The following is a 20,725-nucleotide window of genomic DNA, read 5'->3' as shown; positions in this document are numbered from 1 at the left end:
ACATTATTATATTTGTACCTTTTAAATGTTAAGCTTTTCTTAATATATTTTAATAAGAATGAAAAATATATATATATTAAAGTTGTAAAACAATACCAACCCGGAGCAACGCCCGGGACCAAATACTAGTTAGCTATCAAAACTTGTCAATTCATATCAATGGATACACCATAAACCCAATAACTTGATATCTGTTCTTTTTAACCACTTGTATTAGCTACTTTTACTAACGAATAAAAATATGCACCAATAATCAATCGAAAAATGACGGATGAAATTTAACTTTGTATTGGAGTTGCAAAGTTGATGAAAAGTACTGTCCTTTTATTATTCATGCAATTTGAAACAAACTCTGCAGACTCGGAGGAAGTACATCATTTTAAGCAATAAATGTCCTTACTTTTCATGCCAAATTCAGTAAGCGATAAACCCAGTATGCCAAATTCAGTTACTAGCAACAACAAAAGCTTTCAGAAGTAACCAACAGTCTAGATCTCAGAATTTCTTACTGCTGATAAAAAGAACAAATTTAGCAGCTGTATGTACAATTTTGTAATACCAATTATATGTAAGCCCATGTTCGCCCAAGCGATGAGAAAGCCTTGGTAACCAACTGTTTGAGTCCAAAAAAGACTCAAACACTCAAAAAGTTACACAATGGTACCATTATAACCTGGTATTGGTATCACATTGTTATCAGGATTGGTACCAAGCAACCTTACTTTGGTATGAAAATTTTCGAACAATGGTACTAATCTAACCTAGCATTGGTACCAAACAACACGCGCGTGAAATTTCCAAGGCTTAAAATGACCAAATTGCCCCCGTTTGAGTCCCCTAAGAGACTCAAACGGTTGGTTGCTTAGACAAACTCCCCAAGCGACAGGGGAGAGGAAAAAACATCACTTACCAAAAAAGATATGTTTACATTATTTTGCAACAAGCAAGAGTATATCTATGTATTTTTCCAAGAATGGCGCGTATTGTGGTACATAATACATTTGCCTAAATATTTCTTAAACTTGGAAAGGCACTGGCTGTCTTCTAGGCCATGATAAGATTTTCTGGAAATATTTGGCTGGGACAACACCATCAAAGCCTTCTGTCAGTATTACCTCATTTTCCGACTTGTAAAACTTCATCCCATCTGCCAAGGTAATAGATTTATGGGAAAAACAATCTTTTAGATATGATCATGGTTCATCTGAATGTAATCTGCTATGAGCAGCATCCTATCAAGAAAAATAAAGGTCTAAACATCTGCAAGTTTACCTTCCATAGCTTTTTTCGTATCCAGGAAGATTAGCATATTAACATTAGCCCTCATGCCTGGAACAACAACTCAGATACATCATTGAAGAGTCATGAAAAATAATACCAGAAATTTCTAAAATACAACCATTGATCATTTTGTAGATTAGTGTTCTTTTTGAAACCTTTCTTGTGTTCAATTATCAGGGATAACCCTGTGCTCAAAACTCAGAAATATGGTTAGAGAAAACGGGAAGATGGATCAAGAAACGACACGATGCACATAATTGCAAATGCTAAAAGATCAAAATGAAATAGCTTTGCACAAAAAAAAATGTTCGAGAGAACACTCATCAAACATACCACTTATAACTTCTCCATCTGATGGCAAGCCTGGTGAAAAGTGAATGTGCAATCGACTCATTTGCTTGAGACCGGATGCGAGAATAGATTCAAGATGCCTCTTATATGTGCCATGAACGCAAACTAAATATTAAGGAGATTCCTAAAGTTAGCTTCTCAACAATTCCAAAAAGCAATACAGAGATATGATACTTTAGCAATATGTGCATGAACGGAAACTAAATATTCAGGAGATTCCTAAAGTTAGCTTCTCAACAATTCCAAAAAGCAATATGGAGATATGATACTTAAGCAATATGCATACCAGGGATCTCTTCCGCAGAATGGATTGGCTTCAATAAACTCTCAGATTCTACAGACTGGAGATCAAACAAGAAAAATAATAAGTGTACGGTCAGCAGTCAAGGAAAAGAATTCCAAAAGTAACATGAAAAGTTATCAAAAAGACAACGACATTTGCACTAGGCTGCTCAAAAGACTCCTTTCCAAAACATCCTGAATGCCAAGCCTAATGTCTGCGTGGTGTTATACGCTTGAAACAAATTTCGGCTGGCAATACATGGAAGTCTAATTTCATAGGAATTAGTTTACCTTGTTTTGCTTGGGGCCAAACTAACTTCCTATTTATGTTGTAACGAGTTACACGACTGTTTAACTAATGAGATTCTAGGAAAGGAATAGGCAATGATACCCCTATCTTTGTCGGGTTATCTTTTGAATCCCTTTACCCTTTTTCCTTTTCAGAAATCTCTCACTAGTCAAAACTTCTAACCTTATTTCCTCCCCCTTTTCCCTAATTTTGATCACCCCATTCTCCTCTAAAACTATACATCCTCAAACACAAAAAGGAGCTCCTTTGGCTTCACCCACTGGCCAAATGTGCTCAATTGGTCCGCTTCACCAGAAGCTACAGTTCTCACACGGTCAAACCTACTTCATCTGCAATCCACTGCTTCCCTCACTCCAACTGCCAGTTCTTTTTCCAGTGTATCCCCCATGATCTGCTGACATATCTTCCCTGTAAAGTCTAAGCAGCAATATAAGAGTTCAGCATCACATGCTAAATCAGCCTCCAATGGCAATTCACCACCACAACAACCATACAAGACATATATGTAACAGAAAGAGAGCAGATTAAGCAAACTTATGAGTGCACTATCACAGTGGTAAACATTACATGGTTGACTTTGACCACCAAGACTCTAGATGCAGAGCCTTCATGGTCAAATTCGACCATCAAAACGCCACCAGAATTAGTGAGGCAAAGGGTTACGACTTCTGCACTACTAAGGACATCAACTGCGAATCACAAGAAGATGGAAGTTGTTAGGGTGGGGAGTCCGGAGTGGGGACTGGAAGGGGGGGGATAGGACAAAGTTGGTCGGTGAATGGAAGTATTAGCGTTGAGGGGCCCTGAACAGAGAGCGAGAAAGTACAGGTTGACAATAAAGATGAGATTGCAGTGGCAGTTCATGAGAAGAAGCCATGGATACCGCAAGGGTGGTGTGAATGGGAGCAGCTTCTGGATAGGGGTTTTAAGATATTATTCCTCAGTTAAACCAAAACCACAGCAAATTAGATGTCACCTATGTCCTCTTCCCGACCAAATGAATGGGGGTAATTAAATAGTTTCCTTTCCCTTCATTCTCTGTGGTCTCCAATTTGAATCAAACCACCCCTAATATATATATCTCTAATTCTAGAAATCACAAAGTTAAATATACATGAGGCACCCTTTTCCCTCATTTTATAGATGATTAGTAGAACACACAACAAAAGTAGACAAGTGAAATTAAACTCAAGCAGACAAGTTTATGCGGCTTTGCATTCCTTTTCATACTTTCATTAACACTCTGGAATGAATACGTCAAAACCAAAATTGTTCCAGTATATCCTCCGTTTTTAAACATACAACACTTGGATTGGGCACAGAGTCACAGACCACACAAAACAAGGAAGGAGGAAAGAGAAGGTTTCACTCACCCAGATAAACCTACCTGCTATCCCCCAAGCAAGCCCCTCCCAGCCACTCTACCCTAACCCCCACTGTCTGAATCCTACACTTCTCTTTCTACTGATACTTCTTCCCCTTACCGACTGTACCAAACCATTCGAATTTCCGACTGCCCCAATTCTGGCACCATATTGCACTACCTTCCCTTCTCTAGGGCGCTACTCGCCTTCCCTTTTCCCAACTGTCAATGAAGAAGAAAAGGAAGGGGGAGAGATGATCTGTATATTGTCAGTTTAGCGAGTATTTAGTTGAGTATTACTTGAACAGTATGACTCCATATATAAATTTGTTTTGAAGGAAGTAAAAGTGAGGAAGACTCATTCTGTCCTTTTTACTATTTTACATATAAAATTTCTTTAAGGGAAAATGTTCGTTTACGCCGTTATATAGCCTCCTTTAGAACTCATGAAATTCACAGTGTTTACTATATAAGTCAAGCATACTCAAATTAGCTTTTGATGCTATACTCAAAGTAAATCTAGCAATCTACTTGTTTCGCAATCTAGGTACTCTTCCTTAGTCCAGAGCATTGGGAACACCATGATATGTAACTCGACATTAACTCATGGAAAAAGCTTTTCTAGCAAGATAATTAATAATTTACATTAATACGTGATAGTTTTACTGCAGAGATACCTCACCTTTACAGAATGGCCTTGGTTTGCACGTATCCAAAGTTCTCCATCCTCCTCCAAAAGGCCAAGCCTTTGCTTGTTATCTATCCTAACAGCCTGAGAATTGTACAGATCACTGTCAAAGTTTTTTGAGAACAAAAGAATCAAAAGAATGAATACCGCAAAACTTGTAAACCTCTTCACCAAACTTTTCCAAACCGCGAAATTATTTTTACCAACTAAACTGCATTATACAGATAAACATTTAATCTTGCCTTATTCTCTATCGTTTTTCTCTTAGGCAACTTACATATCCTCATTTTATAAAAATGATATGTACTGACTAGAACTAATATTTAATAATCTAATGATTCATCAAAACCGACTTTTAAATCAATTCATGTTCATAAGTTAAAAAGAAAAGGGCTAAAGCCTAAGTAACATAAAATATCCTCCTCATATTTATGTGCTTTTACGAAGCCAAAAAGAAATGCTTTCATTAATTCAGTATGCTTTCATTCTAACAGGTAACTTTTAAATAACTTGTTAGGTCTCAAATAAGCAACTTCTTTGTTAATATATTTCAACAATATTGGATAATAACTGAGGTGCTTTGATTGAAAAAAAATTCAATAAATTATTGTATCTAGTGTTTTAATACCAATAGATAAAACTTAATTAAAAAGGTTAAATGTGTCCTTGTAACAATGTAGATAAACTTTCTTAGCATAATTTAAGTAACAATGTAGATAAACTTTCTTAGCATAATTTAACAAGTTCCTTCAATCGAGATAATATCCTAACAATTAAATGGAAATAAGTGACACTTCATGCTATAATGATGAGTAAAGTTGATCTCAAGACCTTGAACAAAATTAAAGGAAAACAGCAATAACAAAAAAATCATTTATATCATTAAATAATTAAACTTTTGTCATAAGGTGTACATTTTCACATTAAAGGCCTACTTTTTTCTAAGATTTCATAATACAGTCCCTTCATCAAACACCTCAATTGAAAGGGGTGATTCAGATATTAGAATTACATTTAAAAGCTCAGAGGAACTAGAAAGAAGTGGAGTACAAGTGACTTATGCTACAGTTTAATTTAATTGAAACTTGAAAGCTTGGTCTCTAAGTTTCAAACACTACTTGTGTATAGAGCACAAAAAATAAAACAGATTATGCTCAAAGATTAGTTAATCTCAATATGTGATAGCAGAATCGACCAAAAGAACAAAAAAAAACCATGATATGACTTACTTCTCTAATTTCATCTATGGAATGTGAACATAGTGGAACATTTGACCTTGTTTTCATGTTCACCTTCAATAAATCTCCAAGCCTTACATACCCATCAGGGCGCATATCCAAATTCAGCTCCACCGGCGTGTGTCTTAATATACGAACCCTATCAAGAATTTACAGTAAAGAACCATATTAAGTGACTATAAAGTAAAAGGAACTCCAGAACAACTATCAGACATGCTCAAGATGTATCACAAGGGTTGAAAAAAATTAATGCTTTGGTAAAAGAGATCAGAAAGGGTTCCATTATGCTTACAATAATCTACCAAGAGTATCAATTCTATCTGAAGCACTATGAGTAGCACCCTGACCATTGCCTCTTGACCGACCACGATTTCCTCCCATATCTAGATGATCTCTTCCTCTACCTAAACTGCAATTTAAAAACTTATAATAAAAATGTTGACATCAGCATTTTTAGACCTATATAATAATTGTCCGTAAAGGAAATCGATAGATACAGATCACTTGTTTAATGTTATGTGATTCAGTTTTCATCAATAAATTACTATATAATTATAGTGGCAGCATGCAATTTGAAAACTTTTACTCTAGAATTACCTCAAATTGGTTATGATCTTGATTCAAATTAATGATCTTGTAAGTAATTTTGTCTACATATATAGCTAAACAATTCATAACAAACCCATATAAACTCTATCACTCGAAAAAGCCAGAAATATATATCTTTGTTCTGTTTTAGTTAACAATCATTAAATGAATGTAACCTAATCTTTTGTAAAATATAAAATCATAATTCATTGAACTACAGATACATATAAAGAGACAGACCCGGCAGAAGAGTGAGACGAGGACGACAAAGAAGAGCTGCTGCTTCCTCTGCCTCTGTACATCGTGTGGAGAGAGAATTGATGAAGAGAAAGATGTCGATGAAGAATTAGATAATAAGTAGCCGTTGAAGTTATTGTTGCCGACAATCTACCCAACATTAATACTTATCTATAACATAAAGACTTAGCTTAAGATCATTCTAAGATTATAAATTCACACTACTACTATATAGAAATCAAGTCATATAAGTGGTGCATCTAGGATTTTACGGATGGTGGGTCATCACCGTTCACAGACCAAATACTAATCAACAGCCAATGCTTCATTTTTTTTAAATATTAAACTTTATAAGAAGTTTTATTCCATAGGTAATTGCACTCGTGATCAATAAAGATTGACACTTGATAAATTGAATAAGAATAGCAACTGATCAAACTACACAAGTCAACAACAAGCAATTTCACTCATAAAAAACTAAAGATTAGCCTAATTAAGCATATGGGTATATAAATATCCAAAATTTGAACCATATCCATATTTCCTAATTTTTTGAACAAAATTCAGTAGTATAACTCACCTCATAAACCAAATCCCATACTTCAAAACCATACTTTCAGAAGGGAAAAAAAAAAGGAACAAAACCCATCAATAAAATGTTGAACTGGAAGAACCCATTAAAATACTATCAAAAAGTGAAGAGAGAGGAGAAAAGGGTACTGTTCATTTCACTCAAAATAAAATAAAATAAAATATCACAATTAAACTGAGGATGAACTACTACAAGAAACTAAAAACATGAAATTTTCATAAACAAGACTAAAGATTAACTAAGGTCAAGCAAATGGGTAACTCAGTACCACAATTTTAAGTTTTTAATCACACCCACATAAAAATTTCTGATTTTGTCACCTTCTAGCAAATTAACCGAAAAACCCATCAACAAATTACAAAATGTACAGCAAAAAAACCCCAAAGTGAGAAAAAAAAAAAGGGGACTTGTAGATTGAGAAAGAGAAGTCATATGTGCTATATACAGCAAAAGAAATGGCTAAATACAGCATATAACATTTAGTAAAACCTAACTATGATTAATATTACCTTTTTAGAATATAAAATAAATTATATTATGACAAAAGCTAACTAACTCATTCATGGTCTATGTAGAGAGCAAATCACTGATTATTTATATTGGAGTCATGATTTGGAACCGAAGCAATCAAGAATCAATACTCATCTGGTTAATATTTCAATTAAATTGCAATGATTTCACAAATTAAATGTGACCTAATTCTGTTCTTAGGCAATAAAATTTTACAATACAAGTTAACCATTCAGAACTTAAAAACTTTACAATACAATGCCCCACATAAACTTGAAAATTAACCATTCAGAACACAAGTTAGCATCTTACCTCAAAATTTTTTACTCTTAAGCAAAGTATCTTCTTTTTTTAATGTTTGGTATAGCATCTTGCCTAGCATCCCATATTGCATTTGATATTGGTGATCTAGATGAACAGGCACTCAGCAAACTTCATATATATGAAACTAAAATAATCCTCCAAATTCATCAGTCTTGTTTTTCTTCACAGGTATAAGAAGACTTTCTTTAAACCGCACACATGTAAGAACATTCTCTTTAATCAATTTAGAATTCAGACTTGAGACAACTCTTTGTGTAAATTCGTCTTTGTAAAAAACTGATATATTTTCTACCTTTTAAGGTCCTCAATTACAATATGCGAACTACTATATGCTTGTTTGTTTTCAAAAGACACCATATCAAATATCTAAACACAAGTATCAAATGCTTGTTTATATATAGTGGAAAGTTCAGATAATAATGATTTCGATGAATACAACAATTATCTACCCTTCAATTCAATTTGATCATTCATATATCTAAACCCCAAAGAAAAAAATTATACTACCTTTACTAGAGGGTCACTCATCAGTGGCGGAGCAAGGATTTCAAAATCGAGGGGTCACAGAAAAAGACAAAAGATATTCAATATTAAAAATTTCACAATGCAAAGAAACATTGTCTAATATCGGGTTGTTTTTCCATTGCCTTTGATTTTTTGATCTAGGTGTATCACTCATCGTTTCCTGTATTCATTATTTAATACAAATTAACACATATAAACTAACTATATGAAAATCAATCAACAAAATACCATCACACAAGTACATAAGAAACATGGCATGGCTTAAGATTCATATGTTGTCTATTTTACCAGGAAGTAAATTGACATTCAGCAAATAATAACATTATTAAGACTTCAAAACGGACTAAAAATTGACACTTTTAAATTACCAACATTGTAGCATAAAAGAATGCTTCCTTAATTGCCATTGACTTCCTTTGATAATAGACAGTTTTAAACTTTTAATGGAGTCGATTTTGCAGGGAAAAACATAAATAAAGAAGTTTAGCTTAGTGATAAATTGAACATGAGTTATCATACAAAATAACAAAAACAAACATATATTGAATCAAATCATACAAAACACATCACGTGAACATAATATAATTTCTACCAACAACAATAAAATCCCCACATTCAAATTGCAAAGATAGGGGGTAAACTTCAAAACCCCCAATTTGCAAACCCTAAATCCGAGTTCTAAACTAAAAAACTCAAAATTCTATAATTTAATGATTCAGATGACTTACATAGACCACCGTATAAGCGCGTTGATTATGTCGAATTTCCGAAACCCGCCGTGAATTCACCAAACGCACCGGAAAACGCTCACAACCGCCGCAAAAAGTCGCGCAAAACTCGACTAAAACACTCTAGCTACAGCAGCGAAACAGCGGAAAGTGGATGCAGAGCACGAGAGAAGAGGAGGGAGGAACAGGAAGCTTGTGATGTTGACGCAGAGCCTCAAGAAATTACAAGTTTCTTCATTTTCTATGTTGGGCCTCGTCCTTTTAAAAGTTTCTACATTGTACTCTTAAACTTAGTAGTTTTAATATTTAGGCTGCGTTCTGTTCAACTTAAAAAATTAAGTTTCAGTTCTAATAAGTTCAGATAAGTTGCAATAAGGTCTAATAAGGGCAATAAGTTCCAATAAGGTCTAATAAGATCCAATAAGTTCCAATCAGGTGCAATAAGTTCAATCAGGTGTAATAAGTTCCAATCAGGTTTAATAAGGTCCAATAAGTTCCAATCAGGTCTAATAAGGTCCAATAAGGTCCAAATAGTCAATGTTGAATAAATATTTGTATTATTGTCCATTATTTTGTTATTCATGATTTCATATCACTATAAGCTGATTATGTTATTATTAGAATTTTAATTAAAGTACCACAATGATTATATAGTATTATACTTGTATTTTTTTTTTTTGAGGGGATAATATTATACTTGTATTAGTGTCTATTATTTTATTATTTATTTGTATTATGTCTATTATTTTATTATTTATTTGTATTATGTCTATTATTTTATTATTCATATTACTATTAGCTGATTATGTTATTATTAGAATTTTTTATTAAAGTACCACAATGTATAGTATTATACTTGTATTATTGTCTATTATTTGATTATTCATATTGCTATTAAATAATATTATAATCATGGTCAAATAATTAAGGTTAACAATAATAATAATCATTATAATTACAATATTTTGCAATTCATCTTTAAATAACTAGAGATAACATATTTTTGTTACTAATAACAATGAAAGATATAAATGTAGAGTGAGAGATAAGGAGTTAATACATTCTACTACCTTCACATAAATGAAAGTGGGTTAGAATTTTTCATATGTGTCAATTTTAACTTGTTAGCAATAAATGTTAATCAACTTTTGATTTTCCATTAGTGCTTTATAAAATCAAAACAAGAGTATTAGATATATTAGTGGTCAAAGTTATGTATAGACAAATTTATAAATAGTAAATTTTTTTTGTTAAATTAATTATCATAAGAGATAATAAATAATTATTATTTTTTAAAAGGACAAATTTTAATAATTATTACTTCATAATAAATTTTGAGGGGTAGTATTTACGTTAGGAGTAATATTTATATTATTAATGGTCAGATTTTTTGTCTAATAAGGTCAAATAAGTTTCTATCAGGTCCAATAAGGTCTAATAAGTTTCAATCAGGTCCAATAAAGTCTAATAAGTTTCAATCGGGGCCAATAAGGTCTAATAAATTTCAATAAGGTCAATAAGTTCCAATAAGGTCCAATAAGTTCCAATCAGGTTCAATCAGGTCCAATAAGTTGGATAAGGTCCAATCAGGTTTAATAAGTTCCAATAAGTTCAGTTCAGGTTCAATAAGTTCAATTCAGATAAGGTGCAATAAGTTCAGGGCCAATAAGTTGAATAGAACGCACCCTTAGTGCTTGATTATCGATTATGAGTCGTTAATTTTGTTAGCCTTTTGTGAGCTTTGCTAAATTACGTCATAAATTTTCCTAGTAACATCCTAAATAGAGTATTTTCATACCGTATGTATATACTTACATTTCTTTTCTCTCTCTCCCCTTCACTCACTCACTTCTCTCTCCTCTCCACCACAATCGCCACTAATTTCTCTCTCCTCTCCACCACAACCGCCACCACACCACCACTACCACCACCACCATCTTCTTCTCCAATTTCACACTTTTGACCAATTTTCTTCAATAGCAATATGCCGGCACCACCACCACCGTCGTACTCCTGCCACCACCGTCGTACCCCTGCCACCACCGCCGTACCCCCGTTGTACCCCCGACACACCACCACCATCCCCTTCTTCTCTCCTCTGTTTTCTTTATTTACTTTAAATTTTTTTTTTAAAAAAAAGGGGAGGCGTCCACCATGGACGCCCCACCTCTTGGTGGACGCCCCACCACTGGTGGAGGCGTCCACCATGGACGCCCCACCCACCGGTGGAGGTGTCCATGGCAGGCGCTCCACCACATGGTGAGGCGCCTGCCATGGACATCTCCCCTTTTTTTAAAAAAAAAAACAGAAAAAAAGGGAGGCGTTCATGGGAGGCGCCTCACCATGTGGTGGAGCGCCTGCCATGGATGCCTCCACCAGTGTTGGGGCGTCCATGGTGGACGCCTCCCCTTTTTTTTTTAAAAAAAATAATCAATGCACTGTCAATGAAGAAACAGAGAAGATGAGGGTGGGGTTACGACAATGGTGGTGCGGCGACGGCGGTGGTGCGGCGGTGTGTTCTACCGGTGCCCAATGGTGATGTGGGAGAAGAGGGGAGAAAAGTGAATGTAGAAGGGGGAAAATCTGAAAATGAAAAATACATATATAATACGTATTTAGGGCGTTACTAGAAAATTCTAGGGCGTCGTTTAGCAAATGAGTTTTATAATTAAGATTAATTCATTAGATTACAAACTATAGACAAATTATTTGACTTCGAAAGTGCATAAAAGAAGTACGTTTAAGGGCATCATGTGTAATTTCAAAAATATTGGGAAACAACGTAGAAATCAAAGAAACACAAGGGTATAATGTAGAAAAACCTTTTTTTTTATTAAAGTGTGAGATTATATTTTATACCATTATAAAAATAATCTTGAAACATCATATTTGTACTTCCTCCGTTTCAATTTAGTTGTGACACTTTCTATTTTCTCTTTATATCTTTCCTATCACATAAAACCCTTTTACTTTTTTTATCTATCTCTCTGCTATCCAAAAATTATCTATGAGTCCATGATTTAAAAGTGTCACAACTAAATTGAAACACAAGAGGTAATAATGTTGTGATAGTTACAATAATATAATAGACTGACTTGAACCAATTAGTCGTCTTTCATTATTAAGAAAGTCGAATCCTAATTTTACATAACAATCACCCAATTAAAATCTTTATTTATTTATTTAATTTTGACTAAAACGAATAAAAAAATTAAAAAAAAAATTTAAGGGTTATACTATATGCAGTCCTTAGGGTTGCATATAAGACATAAATACACTACTTAAAATGAGAATAAGTTGTAAATTTATGAATTTTTTATGCATCAACCGATGTAATAAATGATCAATACTGCATATAGTTTTTCCCTAAATCTATACTAATATATTAAAAGGCGTGCCTAAGTCAGAAACGGTGCCGCGTTTTTGTGCCAAAGTCAGAAATGGAGAATACTCTGTTAAGTCTGGTTCCCTATTAGCCCATGGAGCTTTTAATCCATATTTTGAGAAGGTAGAATTTGCCTGGATTTGGAAGCTTCATGTCCCGCCGAATATTAAAATGTTCCTTTGGAAAGCCTGTCATGATGGTCTCCCTACTAAGGATAGACTTGAAAAATGCAAAGTTTTTGTTCCTCAACAATGTGTTCTTTGTTGTAATGCTTCGGAGACTATGACTCAACCTCTGTTTTGAGTGTCCGTTTACTTTACAGGTGTTCTCCTGCCTTCATGATAGTACTTCTTGGCCTTCCCTCCTTGGTAATATTAATTTTTCTAGTTCCTTTTCTTTCCGTTACTGGATTGAGGTTTGTCATTCTTCTCTTTCTGATGATACCATAGCTAAGTTCGCTTTTATATGGTGGTTTATTTGGTTCATTAGAAATAAAGTTATCTTCAATGATGAGGGGTTCTCTCCTCGTCGTGGTAGTATTATGATTAAGAACTTTTTTGAGCAATGGTTAAAGACTGATTTGGATGATGGAAATGGTAATGGCATTTCCACCTCTATCATCAGAAAGCCCATGTCAAAGTTACCTAGATTGGCCAAAATCTTATTTGGTCCCCCCTCCTTCTAATTACTGCAAGCTTAATTTTGATGGCTCTAAAATTAGTAATGGGAATGCTTCCTTAGGTTTTATTATTCGTAATAGTTCTGGGGAGGTTCTCCTAGCTGGTGCCAAGTCTTTGGGGCTCCATATTTCTATTTTGCAAGCTGAAGCTTGGGCTCTTAGAGAAGGAGTTAAAGGAGCTATTTCTCTTGACATTTCTAATATTATTATTGAAGGAGACAACTTAGCTGTTATTAATTCTATGAAGAATGGCTGGCGTATTCCGTGGAAAATTTCTAACATTGTGAAAGATGCAGGTGTGGCTACACGATGGTTTCAGGACTGTCAGTTCCGGCACTGCTTCCGCGAAGCTAACAAGACTGCTGACTTCATGGCTAGAAAGGCTCATGCCCACCCCTCCTTACTGTACTGGTTCCCCCCGTATTGTTTGGATTTTTCCCTCATCATCCGAAAGAATGTTTTAGGCTGGCCCCCAGATTAGGGGGTTAGCCTAAGTTTGTTCTCCTTATCAAAAAAAAAAAAAAAAAGAAACGGTGCCACGTGGCAACTCTCCCTAAGAGAGTTTTACTCCATGTAATTCACAACAATAAAAAAAATTAGAAATTGCATAGTGTAAGGTTTGATCCTGGAACCTCAAGAGAACATACACTGAAGTCTTAACCACTAGACCAAATAATATTTAGTGTTATCATCTTAAATTATAATATTAATAAATAAAAATTTTCCTTATCCGGAATATAGCCCGGACCTAATAACTAGTTTAATAGTCAAAGTTGTACATTCACATATGCCAAAATAATTTGAAAGCAGCAAAAGTAGTTTATTTGAAGCTTCTCATAGACGGGTGACCGAAGCTCCCAGTCACAGCACAAACCCCACGATTTCGAATTCTAACGCTTGAACTACAAAGTGAGTTCCTCTTCTACTTACTTCACTTCATTCACTGTCTTCTTCTCCCCCATCATTTTTTTCACCCACATTTCTCTCTCCTCTCCACACAAAAACTAAAAAAGAACACATCTTTTTCCCTTCATTGACCATAAAAACCCACAACAAATCAACCCTTTTCAAACTTTCAAGTTTCAATCCATACCCAGAACAAAATAATGTACTTCTCACTCACTCATAACTTCTTCCTCTTCTTAATTTTCATCTCCATCATATACCCACCAACTGTTTGTGAAAATGCCGAGCTCAAAACTCTCATTGAACTAAAAACTTCTCTTGACCCCCATAAAACCTTCCTTTCTTCTTGGACTGATAATGGTGATCCTTGTAGTGGCACATTTGAGGGTGTTGCTTGCAATGAGCTTGGCAAAGTTGCTAACATTTCATTGCAAGGTAAAGGACTTGATGGGGTTTTACCCGCCGCCATTGCCGGCCTCAAGAGCTTATCTGGTTTATATCTTCATTTTAATAGGTTAACTGGTCATATTCCTAAAGAAATTGGTGGATTAACTCAGCTTACTGATCTCTATTTGGATGTCAATTATTTCACTGGCACTATTCCTGATGTTATTGGGAACATGTCTAATTTGCAAGGTAAAAATGGGTTCTTTTTTTGGTTGTCAATCTGTTGATTTTGGTTTTGTTTTGACAGTTTGCTGGATTATGTGGTACATTATGATTTGAAGGTAATTGAAAGTGTTTTGATTTGCTTGTATTGTATTGTATTGCAGTTCTGCAGTTGTGTTATAATAAGTTAAGTGGGAATGTGCCTACTCAGATAGGTTCTCTAAAGAAGCTTAATGTGCTAGCTCTGCAGTATAATCAGTTAACTGGTGCAATTCCTGCTAGTTTGGGAGAGTTGGATATGTTAACTAGGTTGGATTTAAGCTTTAACAAGTTTTTCGGTCCGATTCCTGTCAAGTTAGCTGAAGCACCCTTGTTGAGGATTCTTGATGTTCGAAATAATACTCTTTCTGGGAATGTGCCTGCTGGTAAGTTGAACCTCAACTTCTTCTATTTTAGTTGATTTGCCTGATTAGTTTTAATGGATAACTGGGAAAGCAAGGAATTAACATATGTTTTATCAAATGCAGCTTTGCATAGACTAAGTGATCAATTTCAGTATGCGAACAATCAGGACTTGTGTGGAGTTGGGTTTGCTTCTTTGAGAGTTTGTACTGATTCTAACCACCAAAGTAAGAACAAACCTGAAGCTTTTACACCGGGTTCTCCCGGGTATGGGTCGAAAGATATACCCGAATCAGCAGCCCTACCCTCAAATTGCAGCAAATCACAGTGCTCAAACTCTTCGAAGTCCTCACATGCTGGTATCATTTCTGGGGTAGTTGTAATTGCTCTTGTCACTGTCATTGGTCTATCCACATTTTCATGGTATCGCCGCAGGAAACAAAAGATTGCAAGCAACTTGGATACTACAGACGGTCGGCTCAGTACGGACCAGGGTAAGGATGGTTACAGGAGGAGTGCTGCACCTCTCATTAGCCTTGAGTATTCAAATGGGTGGGATCCTCTTGCAAAAGGATCACATGAATTATTTGAGAATTATATGTTCAACTTGGAGGATGTTGAGTCTGCTACACAGCACCTCTCAGAAGTGAATTTCTTAGGGCGGAGCAATTACTCAGCTGTTTACAAAGGGGTATTAAGAGACGGATCTACAGTTGCTATCAAGCGCATTGCCAAGACAGGCTGCAAGACCGACGAAGCAGAGTTCTTGAAAGGATTGAAGATCTTGACTTCCTTGCAGCATGGAAATCTTGTCAGATTGAGAGGATTTTGCTGCTCAAAGGGGAGGGGAGAATGTTTTCTTATTTATGATTTTGTTCCCAATGGGAACTTGCTTCAGTATCTGGATGTGAAGGATGGTAATGACAAAGTTCTCAACTGGTCCACTAGAGTAGCCATTATCAAGGGCATTGCTAAAGGTCAGTATAGGTTTATCTTCCTTGTTTATCTTCCTTGTTTACTACATCGCCATTAAAACTGGTGCTCAAACTTAAATAATTTGCTAAAAGTTACATATGCATATGTTGTGTACATGATCCTACAGCCAAATTTACCCAAGAGAGAGTCCTAATTGCAAAATGGTAGCTAATTGATGTGTTGCCAATTTCGTGCACTTTTTGTTTTATGTGTCTTTTCTTTTTCATTTATGAATACTCCTAATCACGAATAAACCACAGAAAAATTTCTGATGTGTCTTCGCGATTTAGTACAAGATCAACTTTGTTTCTGGACTTCTGATTGCACCTATACGGATGAATGATGATGTTATATTGCATATTACTCTTCTAGATGAAGCTTGAAGCTTTGCCAAATGAACAAGATACATAATTAGCGTATTAGGAAAACTTGTTCCTCAATTGCTGCAGACATGAGTGGTCCCAGTGAATTTCACTAATTGCTTCAATTACTGCTTTTCTTACCAGGTATTGATTATTTACACACTCCACAGGGCAGTAAACCCGCTCTAGTTCACCAAAATATATCAGCTGAAAAAGTGCTAATTGACTGGCGGCTTAATCCACTACTTGTGGGATCTTGCCTCTACAAGCTCCTCGCTGATGACATTGTCTTTTCTATGCTTAAAGCCAGTGCTGCCATGGGTTATCTTGCCCCGGAATACACAACTACTGGAAAGTTTACTGACAAGAGTGATGTATATGCATTTGGCACACTTATACTCCAAATTCTCTCTGGTAAAACTAAAATTGACCTATCAATTCATCAAGGTGCTGAGTCAGGAAGATTTGAAGAGTTTATTGACGCAAATCTTCATGGAAATTATTCAGAATCTGAGGCTTGTGAACTTGGTAAAATAGCTTCACTTTGCACCCACGAACTTCCTCATCAAAGGCCATCGATAAACACCGTGAGACAAGAATTAAGTCTGCTTGATGACAGTTCTTGAACTCGAAAATGGTGTTCTTGCCCCGACTTTTCAAACTAGTGACAACGGGCAAATGCTAACTGCCGGCTAATCTTATTTTGCGGTGTGTATGTCACCAATGTAACCATTTATGTAATTGTTGTAGCTTAAGGTTGACAGTAGGCTAGTCTGTTAGTCTGTAGCCATCTTAGAAATTTTGTGCAAAAGGCAAATGCACCATTGATGTTGTAATATAATTAGAATTAGTCAGGTAGTTGTTCTTGTTAGTCAGGTGTTGTACTGTTGTATTAATAATCTCTGTTTCAGCAAATTACTAGACAAATGCAGTATTGTTGAAAGAATCTTTTCCAGCTATAGCAGTTGATTGCTCTCATTTCTCAACTTTGTTGTATTTGTGGCATCACATTTAGTTTCACTGTTCGTGTCTTAATGATTTTTACTTTGGGGTTAGGATGGATTAGGATGTTAACCATGAGATACCACTCTTCATCTTGATTATCCGGATAAAACCACCAATACAAGGATAAAACTGCCACGGTTTCGATATGTACTTAAATAATGCATCTACTCTTTTCGAGATTTCTGTCAATTACGTTGATGAAAATTCATCAAAAATATAACTGTCAAGTGTTTCCTCTTTATTATGAATCTAGCATTACGAATTTTAGATGTCTATTTTACAGGAATAGTTAGTGGTCAAAGTTCGACCATGGAAATTTGTTTTACATGATAAAACAGAAAGGAATAAAAATAACAAGGCTAAGCTGTCAAAAAAGAATTCCATCCAAGGTGAATCAGTTAAGGAACTGTGCTTAGGTTCACTGTGCTAAGTGCATCAGCTCAGACCATCATTCCAAAAGTTCTTGCAGGAGAGTGCATGTGAAGTGGGTATGTGACAAAATTATATGCGCAGAAAATAATGGTACACATTTTGAAGTAAATCATCAAACTGTTGAGTGGAATAATAAGTATAACAAAGAGTAAAGAGCTCAACATTGGGGCCCTTTTACTAGAGAAAGCTACTCTTTACAAATTACAATAACTATTAACTACTGACTACTATCCACATGTGAACTATGGCCCTCCATACCAATATCACAGATGAGACACTCTATTACCATTGATTTTGTACCATTTGCCTTCAATGTGAAAAAACTACAACCTCATTGAAGATAACACAACCCTCACCCACCACATCCCAACAAAAGATTCAAAATATTTTGAAAAAAATTATGACACATTAAGGCTCCTCCGTTGGATGTAAAACATTTTCAATGTAAAAATGATTTTTCATGTAAAACATTTTACAATGGAAAATTCAATTGCAAAGCTAATTTTTCTTTGTTTGGTTCAATGTAAACAAAGCTGTGGAAAAAAGAAAAATAGAAGGGGAAAGGAGAGGATGGATAAGAGGAGAGTAAAAGGTTTGCTGCTAAGGAGGAGGGAGGAAAATGTGTTTTCCCTTCTTTTTGGAAGTAAATGATATTCACCTATACAAGAGCTCTTTCCCCTTACACCCCTCACCAAACCAATCAACAGAAAATGAGAGGAAAATGAAGACTCGTTTTTCATGGAAAACATTTTACACTCTACCAAACGAGGCCCAAGTACCTAAGCTTAAGTGCGTAACACACTATAAGTTTACAATAATATCTTCATAATAAGACTAATATGGAGTGTGAATAGTGAGAAAAATGTCAAATTATCTTCTCGAGTGTTCAAGTGACTATTATGTTACTCATTTACCCTAGAAAAAGAAAAGCTATCATTAGTTAATTGTTTAGTTATCACCCTTCCTCTATTGGTTTTTTTCTCCCTAGTATCTTGACACTTTGACTTCTTCTCATATGTCCATTGTTAGCCTAGTAGGTGGATATAAAGTGAAGGCTGAAAGAAATATGTGCACTAGTAGTCTAGTATTACTCCACCCACCCAATTATTATCTTCTTCAAATGTTTTAGCACCCCTAACATGAGACTCAGATAGTCAGATAAGACTGATATGGCCTCAAGGAGCTAGCTCTGAAATTTATGGCTACATCCCCGGTTCGAGCCTCGTGTTTTCCCTTCGCTTCTTTAAGTTAGAAATAGATATCTCCTTACTAGAAAAAAAACTGGTAGACCACACCACATGACATGCAAATATTGATAGGTAAAAGAAATGCAATTCTGAATTTATATAAAAAAATCTGACTTGAAACGAAATAACCCGAAAAATAAATAAATTTAAACATGCTTATATCGAAAGTGACTCGAACCTGAACTACATTGCACTTTTATTGCCTAGATTGATCGAATTAACAAGTCTATAAAGTATCTAGATGGCTATGCCTGAGAATTTACCACTTCCAATATTATGAATACTCTAGCAAATTTAATCATAAATGCTGTAATGAGAAACAAAAAAATCATTTTCTCCTGAAAGCAGAGTTCCTATTATTGGTGAATGAGCTTGAGACAAATAGTGCAAAAATCTCCAGGGTCCAAATATATCTCCAAAAGCAGACAATATACTCATCAGTTGAACATGTGAAGGAGAATTTTTCATAAGTGTAACAGACTCACATAGTTAAGTTTCCATCAACAGAAATTGACAGAAGGAAGAAACTAAAGTTCACACTTGTACAGAAAAAAATGTTTTACTTCTCTTGCATGTGAATATTTTTTGTCTTCGTTCACTAGTCTTATCTTGATTGTGAATTTGTAACACTTGCAACATACATCTGAGGGAAAAAAACCCAGGAAAGGAATCTCAGCCGTATCCACGTTAGACACTTGTAACAAGTCAGACCTTTAGGTTGTAATCACAATGGATGCTAAGAATTGAGACCACCAGCATATATCTTAGCGAGAATGTATCTTGATCACATAAAGAATCAGCTGCTTGAAAATGATACTGGTTGAAGAGGAGCTTGATGGTACTGTATTATTACCCTCATCCTACTCGACATATATGCTGGAGAGTAAGTTCGGTTTTCAGTTTGGAATGACTCGAGTCTAATTTAATTCAAAACAGAATTATGTTTTTTGATTCCAGTCTAAATTTCAACCATGTCCAGTCTCATCCAATCCAATATAGGATTTGTTAGTTTGAATCCAATCAAAAATCCAAATCAGTGAAACTAGGTTTCTTTGGCCTAATAATCCAAAGACCTTAATTTTAATAACAGGCTGATATGTAAAATTACATCCATTAGATACAAGCCCAAACATTGCCTCACAAGCCTTAAAAGTTAAAATTAACATAATTATATAACGAGTTTAAAAAACAAAGTCTTAAAATTAAAAATTTAAAATAACAAATCGTAAGTCTTAACGATCCACAAACAACATTGGTCATTTGGGTTATTACTCATTTGGTCCGAGTCTGTGATCAAATCAAAAACAATCTTGACTACAAGATAGAGGTTTGAACAAATTTTTGGTTTTAGTAGGTTCCTTATGGATCTAAAGACCCAATCTGGATAATCCAATTTTATAACAAGTCCGTATCCAATCGTAATTAGTGATTTGGCTTAGACTTAGATAGCTTAAATTCCTGATGTTGGGCTTCATGCCAAGGCCTAGAATAGGAGGGAGACAACCAACACACAAATCAAGTGAGGTTCCATCCTAAAACCATCTAGCAATAAGAGAAGTAGTCACTAATCTTTTAGTGTGGATGATTTTCCTGCAAATATACATGAAAAAATCCTACACCTATAACCCAGGCATCAAAGTTTCTATGTAGTATAGTATTTGCTAAATCAGAAAAATAATCAAACAAATGGGACTTAAACTTCAAGG

General features: G+C 35.0%; 3 protein-coding genes across 17 annotated transcripts; 2 read left to right on the top strand and 1 right to left on the bottom strand.

Annotated features, from left to right (window-relative positions):
- Positions 1–468: 468 nt before the first annotated feature.
- Positions 469–9,263, bottom strand: LOC104905394 (uncharacterized). Of its 15 annotated transcripts, none has more exons than XM_048640742.2 (10): positions 9,018–9,263; positions 7,753–7,872; positions 6,342–6,509; positions 5,806–5,922; positions 5,505–5,652; positions 4,270–4,359; positions 1,919–1,973; positions 1,615–1,737; positions 1,273–1,329; positions 469–1,147 (listed from the first exon to the last, which is right to left on the bottom strand). In XM_048640742.2, exons 3-10 carry the CDS (start codon positions 6,497–6,499, stop codon positions 1,017–1,019), a joined length of 879 nt encoding a protein of 292 aa, XP_048496699.1. In that variant the 5' UTR covers positions 6,500–6,509; positions 7,753–7,872; positions 9,018–9,263; the 3' UTR covers positions 469–1,016. The 15 variants fall into 15 exon arrangements, with proteins under 15 accessions (XP_048496699.1, XP_010692229.1, XP_048496705.1 ...); XM_010693927.4 differs by having other exon boundaries at positions 7,753–7,848; XM_048640748.2 differs by having other exon boundaries at positions 6,342–6,395; positions 9,018–9,262.
- A 3,738-nt stretch (positions 9,264–13,001) lies between these two features.
- LOC109136238 (uncharacterized) lies at positions 13,002–13,562 on the top strand. Its single transcript, XM_019252129.1, has one exon. It carries the CDS (start codon positions 13,002–13,004, stop codon positions 13,560–13,562), a length of 561 nt encoding a protein of 186 aa, XP_019107674.1.
- A 388-nt stretch (positions 13,563–13,950) lies between these two features.
- LOC104905396 (LRR receptor-like serine/threonine-protein kinase GSO1) lies at positions 13,951–17,321 on the top strand. Its single transcript, XM_010693936.4, has 4 exons — positions 13,951–14,623; positions 14,761–15,021; positions 15,124–15,975; positions 16,480–17,321. The coding sequence occupies exons 1-4, from the start codon at positions 14,188–14,190 to the stop codon at positions 16,959–16,961; spliced, it is 2,031 nt and encodes a 676-aa protein (XP_010692238.1). The 5' UTR covers positions 13,951–14,187; the 3' UTR covers positions 16,962–17,321.
- The last annotated feature ends 3,404 nt before the right edge of the window (positions 17,322–20,725 follow it).

The sequence above is a fragment of the Beta vulgaris genome, chromosome 1, assembly GCF_026745355.1.
Source record: "Beta vulgaris subsp. vulgaris cultivar EL10 chromosome 1, EL10.2, whole genome shotgun sequence".
NCBI lineage: Eukaryota > Viridiplantae > Streptophyta > Magnoliopsida > Caryophyllales > Amaranthaceae > Beta > Beta vulgaris.
The sequence above is the reverse complement of the archived record's forward strand: the minus strand, read 5'-3'. Positions and strand labels throughout refer to the sequence as shown.